General features: G+C 36.5%; 1 protein-coding gene across 1 annotated transcript in view; it reads left to right on the forward strand.

The window, feature by feature from the left end:
• wwc1 (WW and C2 domain containing 1) overlaps window positions 1-15,653 on the forward strand; it is a 115,994-nt gene extending 100,341 nt beyond the window's left edge. The window contains exons 20-23 of the mRNA XM_059990529.1: window positions 122-214; window positions 1,971-2,201; window positions 5,177-5,304; window positions 7,734-15,653. Of these exons, the coding sequence (XP_059846512.1) occupies window positions 122-214; window positions 1,971-2,201; window positions 5,177-5,304; window positions 7,734-7,800 (519 nt within the window). The 3' untranslated portion in view covers window positions 7,801-15,653. The remainder of the gene's footprint in view (window positions 1-121; window positions 215-1,970; window positions 2,202-5,176; window positions 5,305-7,733) is intronic.
• The last annotated feature ends 262 nt before the right edge of the window (window positions 15,654-15,915 follow it).

The raw sequence follows: 15,915 nt of genomic DNA on the forward strand, positions 1-15,915 counted from the left end.
AATACAGGTTAATCTGATGTTTACTATTTTGTGACATCCTAATGTGAAAAATAAGTGTCAAGTGAGCAATCTTCTTTATAGTTTGTTGCTAATAATTAAACAATAATGATTTTATTTTCAGCTAAATCGAAGTGACAGTGACAGCTCAACATTGTCCAAGAGGTCTCCATTTGTTCGTAATGCCATGGAACGCCGTAGTTTGCGAATGAAAATGGTAAGGATTAAAGCATCACGTACAAAATGCTGGAGGCCTTAGCAAGTCAGACAGTAGCTGTGGTGATGGATAAACAGTTGATATTTTATCAGGATTGGGTCTTGGCCTGAAACATCAACTGTTTATTCCTCTCCATAGATCCTGCCTTACTTGCTGAGTTACTCCAGTATTTTGTGTGTGTTGTTCTGGATTTCCAGCATCTTCAGATTCTCTTGTGTTTAGGATTAAAGTATGGTATTCTTGTGCTTTAAAGTAATAGAGTCATACCACACAAAATCAGTCTGGCAAGGAGGTAAGAACTTCAACAAAAACAAAACTGGTTCATAATTTATTGTGGCTAGATAGCAAACAGACTCCGTTATTAAATGATCTTGCCCATTTATTTGTCATAATATTTTACATTACTCATTTATGAGAGTGTAAGTCAGCAGCTTTACTATAAGGAAACCCAGACCTAAGGAACTTGAAAAAAAAACAAGACAAGCAATTGCACACCTCTTTAATCATTTTGATTGAAAGTTGTAAAACTAACTGCAACGATTTCTCACATTTACTTACAACACAGGAGGAGGCCATTCAGTTTTATCTGATGTTTGCCAACTCTTGTCTTCTGTGTTTAGTGCATAGCCCTGCTGGTAATGAAGTTGCAAATTTAAGTGGTTGGTATCGGTGATAAATCAAGTGTAGAAACACATCTAAAAAGCTGCAAAGATATAGTGGATTACAGAAGACAAAAAAAATCAAAATGAAAACAATCATAAAATATCTTATGAATATTCTATTTTGCAATTTTTGTAAGTTCAAAGTATGCTGACTTTTCTTGACTATTTTCTTATGTTAGAATCCTGCTACTACCTCATATAGGCAATCCACTCAAACGGCCTGTGCAATGTTAGACCTAGTGCAGGGAGCTTTTTTCCATTGGTTTCAATAGAGAATGGTTGTGAAGAGCTCAGATGAATGATTTTATCATTTGGAAGCAAAATTTATAAACACTGGTTAAGTGGAAGCAGAGGCGAAACTGCTTATCATTTTATTTTATTTCCCCCCGTTGTTTTCTGTAGGTTTTGTTCCAGATATCATTTCTTTCACCAGTACACAAAGTTGTTTACGTCATAGAAAGCCTTGTACCAAGCAGAGCATTGCTACAGAGATTTTAGCCATTTTTGCTCAGGAAATACACAGCAGCATAAAGTGCAGGCAAATGTTTACATAATTATTAATGTGCATGAGTGACATGGCACTGAATACAAATGCTGGATGTTTATTGAAACATAAAATAATATTAATTGCTGTGTAAACTTTTTCTGTCTTTTTTCCTGATATATTATTGAAAGAAACTCAGACCATTATTGTGTTTTGGAACCAGCTAATAGAAGTCATCTAATACATGAAAGCCGAAAACAGTAAGCTTTAAGATGATCAAAAATCTGAAAAATGCATCTATGGCATATGAGGATATACATTTATAACAAGAAATGCTACTGATCGTTTGATGACACCAGAGTAATTCCAGAATAGTAAAAGGAATTGAGTAGATGGTTGATATGATGCAACCTTTTTAGAATACATCTAATAAAATTAGTTCATCTTATTCAATGTTTTCTATACTTAATAATAACATGGTCAAACAGTAGCTCACAATAGGGCTAAAGCTGTTTTATCTTTATTAGCAATCCAGAAACATATTGTTAAATGTCATCATATTGTCCCATTGAAACAATTGTTATTTAAGGCACAATTATTGTTTTCTCAGCCTTCAATCAGAAGAGTGGGATCAGAAAGACTCGTGCGGACCTCTTTAGATTTGGAGTTGGATCTGCAGGCTTCAAGAACCAGAAAGAACAGATTATCTCAAGAACTGGATATCTTGCGGGAATTGAAACAGCAAATTGATGAGGCCAAGTCCAGAGGAGAGACAGAACTGCCTCAATGGGTAAAGGAGGATGAGCGATTTCAAGCCTTGCTGAAGCAAATTGAAAAACAGGTAGAGTATTAAAATCTATTACTTAAAGTCCAGTTATGTACAGTTATTAGAAGGAATTACCTCAAAATATATGCACTGAAATTCTCTTGTTAAAGTTAAACTGAGGCTTGTAATTACAGATTACAGTTTACAATCTTTGAATTTTTGGAGAAATTCCAAATGTTTTAGCAATTATGAATTAGAAAAGAGGTTAGATTTTAATAAACCAATTGACAAATGTAAGGACAATATAAAACAGGCTGGAACATGTTGACATTAAGAAGAGGATGTGCTGGAACTTTTGAAAAAACATTTGGATAGATAGTTCCCCAGAGCTGGTTGGAATATACCCCAGGTAGCTATGGGAAGCGAGAGAAGAGATTGCTAACATGAGGAAATCTGCAGATGCTGGAAATTCAAGCAACACACACAAAATGCTGGTGGAACGCAGCAGGCCAGGCAGCATCTATAGGGAGAAGCACTGTCGATGTTTCAGGTCTCAGCCCGAAACGTCGACAGCTCCTCTCCCTATAGATGCTGCCTGGCCTGCTGCGTTCCACCAGCATTTTGTGAGAAGAGATTGCTGTGCCTTTGGTGGTGATCTTTCTATCCTCACTGGCACAGAAGTAGTACCAGATGACTGAGGCTGTCAAATGTATTTCCTTTGTTAAAAAAAAACAGATAATCCTGGGAATTATAGACCACTGAGCTTTATATTAGTGGTGGGCAAACAAATGGAGAAAATTCTCAGAGAGAGGATTTATGAGTATTTGGAGAAGCATAGTTTGTTTAGGGATAATCAGCATGGCTTTGTGAGAGGTAGGTCATGCCTCACGAGCCTGATAGAATTCTTTGAGAAAGTGACAAAACAAGTTAATGGAAGTAGAACAATGGATGTGCTGTATATGGATTTTAGTGTGGCATTTAACCAGGTTCTCCATGGTAGGCTTACTCAGAAAGTCAGGAAGCACAGGATCCAGAGAAACTTGGCTGCATGAATTCAGAATCAGCCTGCCCACAGAAGGCAGGGGGGTGGTAGTAGATGGAGAGTATTCTGCTTGGAGGTTTGTGACCAATGATGTTTTACTGGGAGCTGTTCAGTAATCCCTACTCAATGTGATTTTTATAAATTACTTAGTTGAGGAAGTAGCAATATGGGCTAGTAAGTTTGTAGATGACACAGCGGTTGATGGTGTTGTGGATAATATAGAAGGTTGTTATAGGTTACAATGGGACAGTGATAGGATGCAGGGTTGGGCTGAGGAGCGGTAGATGGAGTTCAGTCTGAGAAAGTGTGAAGTGATACATTTTGGAAGGTTAAACTTCAAGGCAGAGTACAGGGTTAATGGCAGGATTAACTTTGTACTCTGCCTTCAAGTATGAAGGAATACAGGGGTCTTGGGATCCACATTCGTAGATTACTCAAAGTTCTTGCGTAAGTTGAAAGGTTGGTTAAGAAGGCATTTAATTGGTCTATATTTGTCAAGGGATTAAGTTCAAAAGCTGTGAGATAAAGTTGCAGCTCTATAAAACTAGATGGACTACACTTGGAGTATTGTGTTTAGTTCTGGTCTCCTCAATTAAGGAAGGATTTGGAAGCTTGAGAGAGGATGGAAAGGAGATTTACCAAGATGCTGCCTGGATTAGGAGACATTTCATGAAGAAAGGTTGAATGAGCTGGGGGATTTCCTCTGGAATGGAGAATGAGAGGTGAAATGATGGGGATATAAGATGATAAGAGGCACTGATAGAATGGACAGCCAGTGCTATTTTCCCGGGATGCAAATGGCTACTACAAGAACCAAGTGCTGTAATTTGCTACAATTCTTAATGTCATTTAAATGGGAACAGTCACTTAATTCATTAGTGGAGGCAAACATATATTGATTGAAGAAATGGGGGACTTCAGGGAACAATCTGCACATCTGGGGTCCCAGGAGCCCTCAGAAGCAAAGTGGGAGCAAGATTAATATTGGAATGATGCTATAAGGAACTTGTTCCAATGATGATAAATACTCCTCTTCTTGAGCAGAGAGGATTTGTGACATCCAGTCAACATTAATGAACAGTAAGGTGAAATGTATCAGTCCCTCTCTAGATGCTGCAATGTTCAAGTTAGCAGTAACTTTCACCATCATTTCTACACATCTGTGCTTAGCTGGAGCTTGACTTACTGTTATCACTGCATTAGAAAACCTTAGCTCCTAAATGCATTGCTACTCAAGTAGTCAGAGGTAATAGCTGAAAGATTCAAGGAGATCTGCTTGCTCCAGACTCTTCTAAGACATTGTTCAAGTCTTCATTTCCCGTTGGCTGTGCAGAAGGCTGAAAGAGAAAACTGTACAGAAACACCCACTGTCAATAGCAAAAAAAAAAGGGCTCTCGAGATTGGTGCTGTCAAACTCTCCATTTATGATAGATCTATAGTTTTCTAGATCACCGAATGAATTGAACTGTGCTCCAAAAGAGTTTCAAACAAATTTGCAAGTAATTAATGAATAATTTTTAAAATATTCTCATGTGCAGACTTAGTCCCAACTAAGATTTGGGTTCTTGTGTGTGATTTATTCTGGGTGTTAATTGTATGCCAGTGATTTAATTTTGAGAACAGGGTTGTATGTAATTTGACATTACCTATATCTTCATCCACACGTTCTGTATGTTGGCACATGAAGAACAAAGAAACAGCTGAGCAATAATAGCTTTTTGCTCTATGTGCCTTTTAATTTGGATGTTTTACAAATGATTTCATATGAAAATCAATCTACTAAACTAATTCACTTACTTTAAAATTTTTATGAACTTCTGTATGATTTTGAGTTATTTCAACAACTCATTTCCGTGTTTATTAACAAATGTCTTTAGTATTTTATGGAAGAAATATACTACTTTTTCTTGTGCATTATCTTCCACAATGTTTCACATGCAAAGTCTGTGTATTTGTCTTTAGAATTGAAAGGCAAATTCATAAAAATGCTGCCATCTCATTGTATTAGGCAGAGCAAACAAAAGAACAACAAAAACAGGAGAATAAGGTTCAAAGACTTATGAAGAAAACGTCTAAAGAGGTACACAAATTACGAGAACAGAGTCAGAAAGAGCCCCTGGAGATGCAGTCATTCTGGTAGGTTTTAAAGGGTATAATGAACAATTGTATTTTATCTCAACTTCTGAGCTTAATTTCTTTTTCTTTGCATCTGCAAACGAAACAGCTTTATGAAAGGACCCCACACACCCCTCATACAACCTCTTCTCCCTCCTGCTGTGTGGGAAAAGGCTCCGAAGCATTCGGGCTCTCACAACCAGACTATGTAACAGTTTCTTCCCCCAAGCTATCATACTCCTCAATACCCAGAGCCTGGACTGACACCTTGCCCTACTGTCCTTTTATTATTTATTGTAATGCCTGCACTGTTCTTGTGCACTTTACACAGTCCTGTGTAGGTCTGTAGTCTAGTGTAGTTTTCTCTGTGTTGTTTGTTTACGTAGTTCAGTCTAGTTTTTGTACTGTGTCATGTAACACCATGGTCCTGAAAAATGTCTCATGTACTGTACCAGCAGTTATGGTTGAAATGACAATAAAAGTGACTTGACTTTTCCCTTCCCATTATCTTTCCATCAAGGTTGAACATAGCAGGCAGTATTTTGTTCTGTTGGTTAAGGAGTACAATACTGTGATTCAGTATCAAAATACCCCTGATTGTTTTTCATAATTACCCTCCTGTATTTCAGAACTATTGTAGACCTTTACACAGCCTCAAAGTAAAAAGATTAGTAGATCATTCAGAGTTGATATGTAAGGCTTCGTTTTCCTTCAAATTTAATGCTCTGTTGGCTGGTGCTTGTAATGAGGAGCATTAGTTGGAATTGCTGCGGTGCCTGTTAATGTAAGACCCAACCAGTTCCACTACTATCCTCTTCCTCCATCTGGTAGAATTGGACCTAACCCTCAACAATTTCTCCTTCAACTCCTCCCACTTTCTCCAGGGGTAGCTATGGACACCTGCATGAGCCTCAGCTATGCCTGTTTTTTCATTGGCTATGTAGAACAGTTCATGTTCTAAGCCTTCACTTCCCAAATCTTCCTGCACTGCATTGATGATGGCATTGGTGCTGTGTCATGCACCCATGCTAAGTTTGCCAATTTCATCAACTTTGCCTGCAACTTCTAAACTCCCTTAAATTCATATGGTCCATTTCTGACACCTCCCTCCCCTTTCTCAATTTCTCTGTCTCCATTTCTAGAGCCAAACTGTCTAATAGACAACTTTTATAAACATACTGATTTCCACGGTTATTTTGACTATACCTCTTCCCACCCTGTCTCCTGTATAAATACTGTTCCCTTTTCTCAGTTCCTTCTTCTCTGCCCCATCTAACCCCAGGATGAGGCTTCCTTTCCAGTACATCAGAGATAGCCTCCTTCTTCAAAGAACAATGCTTCCCTTCCTCCACCATTGATGTTGAGCTCACCTGCATCTCTTCCATTTCCAGACATCCAAATTCACCGTATCTTCCCACCACCTTAACGGATAGAGTTCCTCTTGTCCTTACTTACAATCCCATGAGCCTCTGCATCCAACACTTCATTCTCCGCAGCTTTCAGCATCCTTAACAGGATCCTATCTCCAAACACATCTTTACCTCCCCCCATCTCTCTGCTTTCCACAGGGTTCACTATCTAGTGATTTCCTTGTCCATTTGTCCCTCCTTGGTAATCTCTTCCTGGCACACACCCCTGCAAGTGGCAAATATGCTACACTTACCTCCTTCCCTACCTCCATTCAGAACCCTAACCAGTCCTTCCAGGTGAGGCAATAATTCACCTGCAAATCTTTTGACATCATCTATTGTATCCGGTACTCCCCATATGGTCTTCTCCTCATTGGTGAGACCTGGCCTAAAGTGGGGGTCTGCTTTGTCAAGCACCTCCACTCCATCTGCCAAAAGTGGAATTTCCCGGTGGCCAAACATTTTAATTCCTAACCCCATTCCTGTTCCAATAAGTCAATCCATGGCTTCCCCTTTAGCCACAGTGAGGAGCAACACCTCATATTTCATCTAGGCAGCCTCGAACCTGATGACATGAGCATCAGTTTCCCTTTCCAGTAATTTTTTCCCTTTCCCTTCTCTCTTCTTCTGTTCCCCATTCTGGCCATTTACCTCTTTTCCTCACCTGTCTATTCCTCCCTTTGGTGCCCCCATTCTCCCAAGGTCTGCTCTCCTCTCTGACTAGATTCCCTTTATCTATTGCACCCACCTGGTTTCACCTATCACCTTCGAGCTGGTCCTTCTTCCGCTCCCCCACCTTTTTATTCTGATGTCTTCCCCCTTCCTTTCCAGTCCTGAAGAAGAATCTAAGTCTGAAACATCATCTGTTTGTTCATTTTTGTATGGATGCTGCCTGACCTGCTGAGTTCCTCCAGCATTGTGTGTGTTGATCTGTTCATTAAATTCAAATTTGTAATACAGCTGCAAAGAATCTCTAACAATTCATGTAATTGTTTTTTTATGAGCTAGATTTTTGATTGTGATTTGTGTATATTCTTACAGGGAGAAGATGGCATTTTTTACACGAGGGAGAGGAGGTTTCCCTCCATTACCTGCTGATGATGTGTGATCATTAAAAATGTTTTTGAATTCTTTGCAGTAATCAGCCTTGCTGCTGAATTCTTAACATGATTTAATTATTTTGTTCGTTGTGGAGGTACAAATATATTTTGTAAATTTTAGAAATCAACAAGGTAATTACATTGTTTGAATGTATACAAAATCTACACTTTGATTATATGCTTAACTTCTACAGAGAAAATGTAGCATACATTAATGCTAAAACCAATTTGTACAGTTTATATTTCAGTCATTTTTTAATGAAATGAAGATAAAACATCACTGAGAACAAATTAGTTGATAATGCATTTATTCTAAAGGAAATGTTGCTTTCGGGTTATTGTACAGTAATTAGTTTTATAAAAGTTAAATTTACATAGATTGAAGCACCAATTAGAAACTGTGACTAAATAATGTTCAGTATTGTGTGTGATGTCACTATTTTGAGGTACCTAAACAGAAGCTTTATATTCTTCTATTAAAATAGTCTGTTATATTGAAAAAAAGCCCCCTTTTTCTCCTCTATATATTTATAAGACCCTGGAAAACTTAACTTTGGAATTAATCTAATGTAGTTTTTAAAAATGTACTGTATTTGTGTTCAAGTTAAACAATCTTTATTTGATAAATTTAGTTTTAACACTGGCTATATTTTAGGACCAGAAAAATGAGAATTTAATTTTCATGAGTGCTGTTTGTATTATGAAATATGTTCATACTGCTTTCTTGCTGCTGAAACTGGGAACAATTGCAAGACTCAACAAAAAAAGTTAAATATTTTGAGCCAGTGCCAATTTGAACTGCAATATATGACATCAAGTACCTCTCCAGAGATTGAATAATGCTCTTTGCCAATAGTTACAGATGACTTAACAATACAGATTTATCAAATATCAACATGAATCCCTTTCCTTTAGATGTAGACCTTGATTTTAGATAGATTATGCTTCATACTCATCTGCTGTAAGTTGTGGCTTTATTCTGTTTAGAAATTTGATCCATACACTATAACAATGATGCACTGATTCTTTGTTTCTATTTTTCATACCAATGATTTTAATTATCTTTATGATATATAGCATAACAAAGTGTGATTATTAAGGAGTCACTACATCATACTATAACATTAGCTGAACATTAGGTCCAAAGATCATACATATTCAAGGATTTGCAGTCTGCTAACAAACTGCGTCCTAATATCATCCATGATTTAGAAATAAGTGTGATTGCAGTCTTTCCTTCATGATATCAAAAGACTTTTAAATTGTTGGACAATGTGAAGGACCAGGGTAAGCATAAAACTGGGAGAGCAGGTAAAAGTGAAAAAAATAGGGGTTTTATTTACCTGAAATGTTTATAAACTCAACAGAACTGTTCCAGAGTCCAAACTTGAATCAGCTGAGCAGAACTGGGTTACAACAACATAATAAAGTACTCCTCAAACCAAGAGACACCCCTCATCTCCTGACTGTGGGTTTATATTTGATGCTGGCCAGTCCATAGTAAATTGCAGAGGAGAGAAAACATTCCTGTCCTTAAAAAAATACAGCATAAATGAAGCAGCTCCAGATAACACCCCTCTGGCTGTAGCAGCATGGCACAAACCAATTAGCCAGCCCCATCTACTAAGGCTGGTGTAATGCAACAGCTCAGTTGTTTACCAGCTTATCAGGAGGATGGTTGGCTACAGGACACTTTAGTATGCACAGTTGATGGTGCAGCTGCCACAGACAATATTCAGCTTTTGGCTGTTGTCAAGCAGATCCATAGGTCTAACTGTTAAGGCCATCAATAGGTGGAAGGTAATGCACCCTCAAGAGGGCTGTTCAGCCTAATTGCCCACCTTTTTAGTTACATTCCCTCCAAAGATGCACTTGTGGCTTCTGTTACCTGTACACCCACACTTCGAACTAATTTAAATTTAATTCAAATTACATCTTTTTTTTTAATAGGTTCTCTCTAAAAAGGGATAGTGAATTAGAAATTCCATCACATACTGCATAGTTTATATACTACAAAATATGTGGAGGCTTAGAAACAATCAATTAAATCAGCACTCTATGTGCTGTTACGTACCCTGTAACTGGGTGTCTTACCACCAAAGATAGAAATGTCCGTTGGAATCCGGTACTATTTTCAAAACAGTGTTTATTAGTAAAAATATACAAATCAATATCAACAATGCAAATATACAGACAATACACGTTAGCAATACTAAACCTAAAAGTGTGGGTATAATAATAATCAATAATAAACAAGCTCTATCGATGTCTAGGGGATAAGGAATTATCATGGGAAAGTATAAAGTTCAGTTCATGTAGGCTGAGGTAGTTGTTGGTTCTTTTGTTGTAACCGTTGGAGGGGGAGAGAGCGAGAGAGAGAGAAAGGGCGAGCAAACAGTGACAGCTACAGTCATTCAAACCTTCCTTTCTTGATCCGTCGATGTGTTGTTGTGGCCATTCAGGTATGACCCCTCTGTCCTTTAGCTAGACCGTTCTTCCATGGCGGACTCGTCGTCCAGGCAAGGGTGGACGCACACACAAACCCCAACGGCCTCGCTATAAACACTGTGAGCTAAAATTGACCGATCCATCGTTCGGTCTCCGATGCCCCACACTTTTCTCGTGGGTTCCAACACTTAAACAGTGATCACTGGTGTGTCTGAGGGGTGTCTCTCCAGACCTCACTTTTATCCCTACTCACGGGGTCTCAGGTGTCAATCAGTTTTGAATGGCTTAGTCCATCAAACCAGCCCACTCCGGCTGTCCACTGAGGAATTTTAATAAACAGAATAGTACCAAGTAAACAGCCCTCTCCGGAGCCGTGAGTCTTACAGGAGTCATAATATGGTCTCTCTCCCCCGGTGTTATCAGCAGCAGATGTTCCAGTCCCAGTATGTTTTTGTTCCATCTCTTTCTCTCTCATTAGCATCCTGGCAACAGTAACGGTTTGTAGTTCTCCCAGGGGAGGGGGACATGGGCAACTCTGTACCCTTCTGCCCATCAGAGTTGATCATCCTTCGTAACAGTGCATTCAGTGGGAATTTTTCACTCTCCCCTGTGAATATGATATGTTTACTTTAAAAGTCCACTCAATGCATTAGTAGTGTTGTTATTCTGTAAGCAATGTATTTTTGGTGCTCTGAAGAAATTTATTTGGCCCACAACTGCAAGAGCAGTCCAAAGTAGGAGGGAGAAGACCTTTTTTTAGCTAAGATTATACAGTCTTCTTTACCTGAGCCAGTGCATGTAAAATCTTCTGTCCTTGACAGAGGCCCTTCATCGTACTCTTGCGCACGATGCCTCATATGTTGTGCCCATAGGCTAACAGGTCCTCTGTTTTCAAATTGAAAAGCTATGGCCGACAATTGGAAATTAGTACTAATCCATTTTTGTTGCTGACTTGTTTCCTCTTACTGGTGTTTAAAAAGAGCCACGAGTTTGTGCATATATAATAATTAAACCCTTTATTGGTATTAGCACCATTAGTCTATTATGCTATACTATTCTATGTGCTTACTAAAAATAATGAATTAATAGATTCATTCTTTTAATCATGATATATGTATTTAATCAAAAAACAGCCACATATAGAAAATACAAACTTTAGTCTACAAATCCGTCACTTCTTAAAATGAATTTAGTCAATTCAGTAAAGTTGACAAAACTATATTTGCCATGATTTGTATCCGTGACTTGAGAGATTAGAATTTGCAGTTATAAGGAGGTACATGCTGACATAATGTAGCAGCTATCCCAGGTTCATTGCAGGAAGACTGCATCCAATTATCTTTCTATTACTAATATTCCAAGTTAATTTTGTGACCATTAAATTTTAATTCTTTTTCTCAGTAAACAATGATTACAACTAGGAGAGCTCAATTTTTTAAGTAAGTATTAAATTGGAAGAGTTTGTTTGGTACCTTGTTTCTTGACCACCAAACAAATCAAAAGGAGTCCAATCCTTGGAATTGTGCATGTTCTGTGAACTGGTTGGTTTAGTGTTTAAGCTATACAGTATGTCATGACTTGGTTTGCAAAAATACTGCTGCTTTAAGTGAGCCAATTTCTTTGAAATGCAAAATGCCTTTTCATTTTATATGTAACTAATTTCTATTCAGTAAATAGAGAAATATACATGTTATACTTGAGATTGTACTCTCCTGTATTAGTTATTTGCATTCCCCCTTCATTTCTAAATTTCATTCACCTTTCATTGGCATTCCAGATATAGTGTATTTACCAAAGATCCAGTCTGAGTGTCTTCTTTGAACTGGACATTTAATAACATTAGTCAATACCACTGGGTTACGAATTTTTTATTGCCCGATTAATTGGAACATCTCTTTTGACATGATTATTTCTTGCTCTTGGGTGTCGAGGCAAGATAGAAAATCAATGAAAGTAAATCTTTCTTGTTCAAAGTTTGCTCGGGAGGTATTTTGGTATATTACTGCTGCCGATTTGCTTCATAGCATTTTATTGGAAAGGGTTTAACAAGAAGAAAAAAGTGTTTTTAATAAATTCATTTTCATTATTTGTGTTAAAAACGCACCAGATTGGTTAGATTTTGAATAGTGGAACCATTTCATAGTTATAGTTCAATGAAGCAAAAAAATAAAAAGAGTATAAATGCAAAGTTGTCTTTGAGCATGTGTAATATCAGATTATGGGCCACATCAGTTTTGTAATAGTTACAGGAGGCAGTATCTGAGCAAAACTTAAGTTAAATTATTTTGTAATTTATTTCATACGAATGAATATTGCTTCACTATATATTTATTTATGAGCTAATACTTAACAAAAGGCTACATACAAGTTCAGAAACAGAGTTGCGGAGGTGCACAGTAGGAATGAGAAGGAAATATATAAAATAACCTGACTGATATACAGAACTGTAATACCTGCTCATATTAAATCTGCTCTTTGTTTCAGCAAATAATCATTGCATAAAACTTAATTCTTGGATTTGCTAAATGGATAATCCTCTCCTTACCATTTATGTGCATGCGTCAGCACATAAACAACTGAAAACGTAAAATATTTGCCATTTTAAAAAAAATTGAGCTCTCTTGAAATTTGAATGTCAAAGGCTGCTGTTTAATTTTATTACTTTCTGATATACACAGAATAGCAATATTGTGTGTAGTTTTTAGTTATTGTTTATTTATTGTCCAAAATGTGAATTTGTTTAGAGCTTAACCTTTATGACTAGAGAAGGGCAGAAGGGGGCTAGAATTATGCAACTTTTTTTTCACGACCTCAGATTTAACAGAAGTAGCTCCAATATTTGAAAAGAATTCTCTGCCTTAGAGATTTTGTTGATGGTCAGATTTGTTGCTTCTGGGACTTGTACAGTAAAAATGTGCAGATATGTACATTCCACCTTCATGAAAAAATTGAGATTGCATCACATCAGTACCTTTTATAGTTTTACACTGATTTCTGACTCAAGCTACAATCATTCCATTTTCTTGATGAAATGGGATTACCAGAGAATATAGGCATTGAAATTTCAGTTAATGTTGAGTTAAGTTTTGTCTACAGTGGGCAAGTACTTTGACCAACCTGCCAACAACAATCTGATTTGCTTAAGTGTAGTATCACCTGATGATGTAGGAATATTATTGCTCAAGTTCTTGTAGTTACTCTGTATGATTTTCTTTAGTGAAATTGTTAAATATTTGAGTTGTCTTGATATCTTTTCAAATTAGCACTTTAAAAAAGATGCACACACTCATGTATACAATCTCCCAACCTATTTCTCCAAAATATTCCAGAGCACTTCATTTCCAAGTATTTATTTTTGGAAAAAGTCATGAAAATTATGTAGGCCTTTCAATCGAATTGATACAATGCAATGCATTTTTTTCTTTCATCTTCTTTCATGTGCCTCTCAGTTTAATTTTCAATTTCTTTATTCCTAGTTTGTTGATGGAGCTTCCCTTAAATGCATTTACAGCTTTCCTCAGTCTCTCATGGTGCCATGCACCACTTTTTAAACACATCAGTCAATCCTATTAATCTAATTCAACTCAGTGATATCAGGGACACTACAAATACTCCTTAAATATTAAAGAACAAGTTTTTAACACCATGAAAATCAGGATAATAAATTGATGTGATATTTAATGCATTTAAGCTCCTAAATTATTCAGCTGCAACAACTAACAAAAATAATGAGCCTTGTTTCTAAATTCAGCCTATAACAGCAACTTTACCCACATTTAATCTTTATCAATTGTTTAAAATTCTTGACCACAACTTCAATCTGTCCAATTTCAATGGATTTTAAAAGGCAATAATGGGACAACTCTTTTGATTATATCCTTAAGCTACTATTCTGTAATCAATTTTCATCAAACATTAATGTTTCAATTGCAGAATAAACACTGGGACATAATCAAAGTTCTATTGCTTATGGTTTTTACTTTTATATTTCCTTCAAATTTTGTCCTCACCATCATATTATTGATATTACATTCTTACAAAGAAGAATGTGTTTAATTACCCTTAAGTAGATTGAGGGTTCTATTATGAACTACAAGTGTTTGTCTTGATCTGATTTTTAATAATTTTCCATGCATTTCAGTTGCATGTGACAATATACAAGTGGAGCATAGGCATGCTACCAGGAAATTACCTTCTTGCCAGATTGATTTTAATGTATTGTTTTATGTGGAATCAATTAATCCAAAGGAGTAACATCATTGATGATTTTACGAGTATATAGGGCTAACATTTGTTAGCTAATCAATGCTCATTTCATGTTTTTCTATTGATAACATTTTACAGAACTTTTTGATACAATTGTCAAGTTAAAAAAATGTGAGATCTAGAAGTATTGCTGTTATGATAGTTGTACCACTTGTGCAAAAACTTCTTTAAACATGGCAAGGGAATGCCACTAATGGTGAAATTTATTGCAGCTGCACCTTTATAGTACTTGCATTAGAGAATTTTTGTTGTGAATAGTTGACTACTTTCCCAAGTTATAGTGTTATTTCAGAACGTAACAGTGAGGAACTGTTTGGCTGAGCTATTGGATCATGTACAGCTACATTTCCTTGCTCAGAAGAACTGAAAGGCCATTGAAAATGAGTTAAGAGGCAAGATAAGAGCTCAGTGTTTTATTGTCGAGAGACAAAATAGTTATGTCCATCATCACCAAGAGTGGCTCCCATGATACTTACACTTGCCCTTCTTAATACTGAAGATTAGTGCATTGAAATTGTGAACTGAATGTATTTTGGCAGCTGTTTCCCCATCAGGGAAAGAAAAATTTCTTCACTTGTTTCTGTGCTTGATGTTTGGGATATTCCATACCTAGACTTGTTTAATCTAAAGCATTTGGTCATGATTTTCAGTATTCATACTGCACAAATAATCATAAACTGCTTGGTTTGTGTGACAATCATATATCTTGAATCAATGTTTCCTCTTACAACTCCAAAGAATATGTTGACCATGTTCTATTTCCTTATTCCTTTTGATAGAAATTCACAATTTGTTGCAGTTGAAGATTTTTTTAAAAACAAAGAGAAAGAATTTTAAGTTGGCATCCTGTTTTTCTGATTAGTGATTCAATATCCTTTAAATTAATCATTATTTATGGTCAGATGAAAATTCAGGTTTCTCTCATCTAGCTTTTAGAAGTTTGCACTAAATGGCCTGAAAGGTGTCTCTGTGCCACACAACCAGCAAAAAATGACCAGCATTTTAATCATGACCAAACCTTTAGGTCTGTAAATAAGTGTAGCTTACCTTCCATTAATATGATACTACATTTAAATGATGTCTGTTGTTTTCAATTTTGTTCTTTATCAATTCATTGATTTAAAATAAATATGTATTTTAGGAAAAATCTGATTGGACAATCTGATTTTTGAAACCCAAAGAAAATTTGGTATTGAATTTAATTAAAGATTTTAATTGTTTTAATTATTTACAATTGGTTGCTCATTGTATTGCACACAAGGAGTCAAAAGAGTGTAACCTTTGGGTGAAATGGATTGAACCCAACATCTGTTCCGTCAAGATCAGCTCTTGTAGCAGTAGTTTTAAATATCATCACCATCACTCTCAATTTTATTCTCAGTGCTGTTTATAAGAAATTGCTATCTGCA

This window comes from Hypanus sabinus, chromosome 15, assembly GCF_030144855.1.
Source record: "Hypanus sabinus isolate sHypSab1 chromosome 15, sHypSab1.hap1, whole genome shotgun sequence".
NCBI classification, from domain to species: Eukaryota; Metazoa; Chordata; class Chondrichthyes; order Myliobatiformes; family Dasyatidae; genus Hypanus; species Hypanus sabinus.